The following is a 5,266-nucleotide window of genomic DNA, read 5'->3' as shown; positions in this document are numbered from 1 at the left end:
AGTTGAACTCAGTAACAACCAGAATTGGCATACTTGTATAAAAACATGGAAACTAAATAACCTCATAGATAAAATTAAGAAGGAAATTACCAAATTTTTGGAATAAAACAATAATGAAGACATGAAATATCAGAACCTCTGAGATACCACAAAGGCAGTCCTAAGAGGGAAATTGATAGCATTGCAAGCATTCCTCAAAAGAATGGAAAGAGACAATGTCAACAACTTAATGGAACATCTCAAGCTACTGGAAAGGAAGAACATTCCAACTCCAAACCCAGCAGAAGAAAAGAAATGACTAAAATTAGAGCAGAATAAAATGAAATTGAAAACAAAAGAATTATACAACAGATCAATCAATCAAAAAGTTGGTTATTTGAAAAGGTCAATAAAATAGATAAACCTTTGGCTAACCTAACCAGAAATAAAAGATTTAAGTCCCTGATTTCATCAATCGGAAATTATAAAGGCAAAATAATAACAGACTCCTCAGAAATTAAAAAAAAAAAAATCCTTAATGAACATTACGAAAAACTCTATTCCCAGAAATATGAAAATCTGAAGGAAATAGACCAATACTTAGAAATATGCCACCTTCGTAGACTTAGCCAGAAAGAAGTGGAAATGTTGAACAGGCCTATATCAAGTTCTGAAATAGCATCAACTATATGAAATATCCCTCCAAAGAAAAGTCCAGGACCAGATGGCTTCACATCAGAATTCTACCAAATCTTTAAAGATGAACTAGTACTTATATTACTTAACCTTTTCCAAAACATAGAAAAAGAAGGAATACTTCCCAACACATTCTATGAAGCAAACATTACCCTGATCCCCAAACCAGGAAAGGACCCAACAAGAAAAGGAAATTATAGACCAATATCTCTAATGAATAATGATGCAATAATATTGCATCCTAGCAATAAGATCCTAGCAAACAAAATCCAGCAACACATCAAACAAATTATATCTCATGACCAAGTGAGTTTTATCCCAGGGTCCCAAGGATGGTTCAATATATGTAAATCTATAAATATAATACATCATACAAACAAAATAAAAAATAAAGAAAATATGATTCTCTCAATAGATAAAGAAAATATGATTCTCTCAATAGATCTCTTTTGATAATATATAGCATCTTTTCATAATCAGAATGCTTAAGAAAATAGGTATAAAAGGGACTTTTCTTAAACTGATAGAGGCCATCTTCGGCAAACCCACAGCCAATATCACATTAAATGTTGTAAAATTGAAATCATTTCCACTCAGATCAGAAACCAGGCAAGGTTGCCCATTGTCTCCACTGGTTTTTATTATTGTAGGGCAAGTCTTAGCCATCACAATCAGGCAAGAGAAGGCAATCAAGAGTATCCAAATACGATCAGAGGAGATCAAACTTTCACTCTTCACAGATGATATGATTGTATATCTGGAAAACCCCAGGGACTCAACTACAAAACTCTTAGAAGTGATCAGGGAATATAGCAGTATCTCAGGATACAAAATCAGTATTCACAAATCTGTAGCCTTTATATGTACCAATAATAGTCAAGCTGAAAAATAAATCAAGGATTCTATTCCCTTTACAATAGTGTCAAAGAAAATGAAATATATGGGAGTGTATGCAACAAAGGACATGAATGATCTCTATAAGGAGAACTATGAAACTCTGAGAAAAGAAATACCTGATGATGTTAACAAATGGAAAAACATACCATGTTTTTTTTTTTGTTTTTTTTTTTTTTAGAGACAGAGTCTCACTTTATGGCCCTCTGCAGAGTGCCGTGGCCTCACACAGCTCACAGCAACCTCCAACTCCTGGACTTAAGTGATTCTCTTGCCTCAGCCTCCCGAGTAGCTGGGACTACAGGCGCCCGCCACAACGCCCGGCTATTTTTTGGTTGCAGTTTGGCCGGGGCCGGGTTTGAACCCGCCACCCTCGGCATATGGGGCCGGCGCCTTACCGACTGAGCCACAGGCGCCGCCCCAACATACCATGTTAATGGCTGGGAAGAATCTCCATTGTTAAAATGTCCATAATACCCAAAGAAATCTACATATTTAGTGCAATCCCTATTAAAGCACCTCTGTCATACTTTAAAGATCTGGAAAAATTAGTACTTCATTTTATATGGAAACAGAAAAACCTCAAATAGATAAGACATTACTCAGAAATAAAAACAAATCAGGAGGAATCATGCTACCAGACTTCAGACTATACTACAAACCTATAGTGATCAAAACAGCATGGTACTGGCACAAAAATAGGGAGTTAGATGTATGGAATAGAATTAAAAACCAACAGATGAACCCCGACAGTCATTGTCATTTGATCTTTGATAAGCCTATCAAAAAAATAAATTGTGAGAAAGATTCCCTATTTAACAAATGGTGCTGAGTGAATTGGCTGGCAACTTGTAGAAGACTGAAACTGGACCCACACCTTTCTCCTCTAACAAAAATTGATTTTCACTGGATAAAAGACTTCAACTTGAGACATGAAACTATAAAAGTTTTTGGAAAAAGTGCAGGGGAAACACTTGAAAAAATTGGCCTGGGAGAATAATTTATGAGAAGGACCCCCCCAGGCAATTGAAGCAATACCAAAAATATATTACTGGGATATAATCAGACTAAAAAGTTTCTACACTGCCAAGAACACAGTAAGTAAAGCAAATAGACAGCCCTCAGAATGGGAGATGATATTTGCAGGTTATATTTCCCACAAAGGTCTAATAACCAGAATCCACAGAGAACTCAAACTTATTAATAAGAAAAGAACAAGTGATCCTATTTCATTGTGGGCAAGAGACATGAACAGAAGCTTCTCTGAAGAAGACAGGCACATGGTCTACAGACACATGATAAAATGCTCATCATTTTTGATCATCAGAGAAATGAAAACCTATTTTTTTACATATACATATATTTATTAGGTTTCCATTTTTTTGCCTTCACAAAATTAAAAAGGCTTAAAATTTAATAACAATAACAATGTTTAAGATAAGGACTAGAAACAAAAACTTCGTAAAGAATGAACAAACATCAATACAATCAGAAAAGGAATCAGACAATTGCTACATCAAAATATTAAGCAATAATAATAATGATGATGATGCAAAGAAAGTAACATTCATGTTGTCAAATAAGAGTATGTCTATTATAGAACGCTTTGACTCTGAGATTCAGTATGGAGTCATCAGTTAACTTATTATTTTTTTAAGTCTCAAAAAATAGACAACTAATATTTATAAATAAAAGTAAAAGATAAGTTTGAAAAACAGATCACGCCAAATCATATAGACAATAGAAAAAGAAGAAATACTTCAAAATCATTCTACTTAATCTGGGTACACCTGATATTAAAATTGGAGGGTCATTTCCGGGGTAAGATGGCTGCATTGCGTGTGTTGAGAACCTGGAGCCGGAATGCTGGGCAGCTGATTTGTATTCGATATTTTCAAATATGTAGTAATGTTCATGTTTTGAAGCCAAATTATGTGTGTTTCTTCAGTTATCCTTCGTTCAAGTATAGCCATCCACATCACCTATTGAAAACAACTGCTGCTTTACACGGACGAGTTGTTCAATTCAAACTCTCGGACATTGGAGAAGGGATTAGAGAAGTACCTATTAAAGAGTGGTATGTAAAAGAAGGAGATACAGTGTCTCAGTTTGATAGCATCTGTGAAGTACAAAGTGATAAAGCTTCCGTGACCATCACTAGTCGTTATGATGGAGTCGTTAAAAAGCTCTATTATAATCTAGATGATATTGCCTATGTGGGGAAGCCATTAGTAGACATAGAAACAGAAGCTTTGAAAGATTCAGAAGAAGATGTTGTGGAAACTCCTGCTGTGTCCCATGAAGAACACACGCACCAAGAGATCAAGGGCCAGGAAACACTGGCAACTCCAGTAGTTCGCCGCCTTGCAATGGAAAACAATATTAAACTGAGTGACGTTGTTGGCACAGGAATAGATGGCAGAATTCTTAAAGAAGATATTCTCAACTATTTGGAAAAGCAGACAAGAGCTATATTACCTCCTTCACCAAAAGCTGAAATTGTGCCACCTCCACCAAAACCAAAAGACATGACTATTCCCATACCAGTATCCAAATCTCCAGTATTCACAGGCAAAGACAAAACAGAACACATAAAAGGCTTTCAAAAAGCAATGGTCAAGACAATGTCTGCAGCCCTGAAGATACCTCACTTTGGATATTGTGATGAAGTCGACCTTACTGCGCTGGTTAAGCTACGAGAAGAATTAAGACTCATTGCTTTAGCTCGTGGAGTTAAACTCACCTTTTTGCTCTTTTTCTTAAAGGCTGCATCCTTGGGATTACTACAGTTTCCCATCCTTAATGCTTCTGTGGATGAAAACTGCCAGAATATAACATATAAGGCTTCTCATAACATTGGGATAGCAACGGATACTGAGCAGGGTTTGATTGTCCCTAATGTGAAAAACGTTCAGGTCTGCTCTATATTCGAGATCGCCACTGAATTGGATCGCCTCCAGAAACTGGGCTCTGCAGGTCAGCTCAGCACTGCCGATCTTACAGGAGGGACGTTTACTCTATCCAACATTGGATCGATTGGTGATACCTATGCCAAAGCACTGATATTGCCACCTGAAGTAGCCATTGGAGCCTTTGGATCAATTAAGGCCGTTCCCGGATTTAACCAGAAAGGAGAGGTGTATAAGGCATAGATAATGAATGTGAGCTGGTCAGCTGATCACAGAGTTATCGATGGTGCTACAATGTCACGCTTCTCTAATTTGTGGAAATCCTACTCAGAAAATCCAGCTCTGATGCTACTAAATCTGAAATGAAGACTGTTAAGACATTTTTGAATTTTCTGAATGTCCAAAGAGTTTGTAAAGCCTCCCTGTGCCAGCACATGTTTATCTTTCTTATTTGTAATATAAATGATTTATATTCTATGATTAAGGTTCTAAGGCACAATATTTATCATGGTTCTATTAGACTTTTTACTGACAATGAATAATGGTGTAATGGTTCTTCTTCTGTAATGTGACTTCTTAATAGGGTGCTGTGGTCATGTGTCAATGAATTGAAAATGGCAACAATAACAAAATTAGTGTTACAAAAGGACAGGCAGCCATAAATATACAGTATTTGCCTATTTTTTTTTTAGCTGACTCAATAAAATGTTTCAATTCTACTTAATTGGGAAAAGGAATTTATATACAAAAAATATTTTCCATTTCCCTACAATCATGCTAATTGTATA

At 36.0% G+C, this 5,266-nt stretch overlaps 1 protein-coding gene across 1 annotated transcript; it reads left to right on the top strand.

The window, feature by feature from the left end:
• The first annotated feature begins 3,395 nt into the window (after window positions 1-3,395).
• LOC128577582 (lipoamide acyltransferase component of branched-chain alpha-keto acid dehydrogenase complex, mitochondrial-like) lies at window positions 3,396-5,051 on the top strand. The gene is given in 1 exon segment (XM_053579840.1): window positions 3,396-5,051. A coding segment is annotated over 1 exon segment (1,449 nt). The 3' UTR covers window positions 4,845-5,051.
• The last annotated feature ends 215 nt before the right edge of the window (window positions 5,052-5,266 follow it).

Source organism: Nycticebus coucang, chromosome X (genome assembly GCF_027406575.1).
Source record: "Nycticebus coucang isolate mNycCou1 chromosome X, mNycCou1.pri, whole genome shotgun sequence".
In the NCBI taxonomy this organism is placed as follows: domain Eukaryota; kingdom Metazoa; phylum Chordata; class Mammalia; order Primates; family Lorisidae; genus Nycticebus; species Nycticebus coucang.
This window is presented reverse-complemented; position numbering and strand designations above follow the sequence as displayed.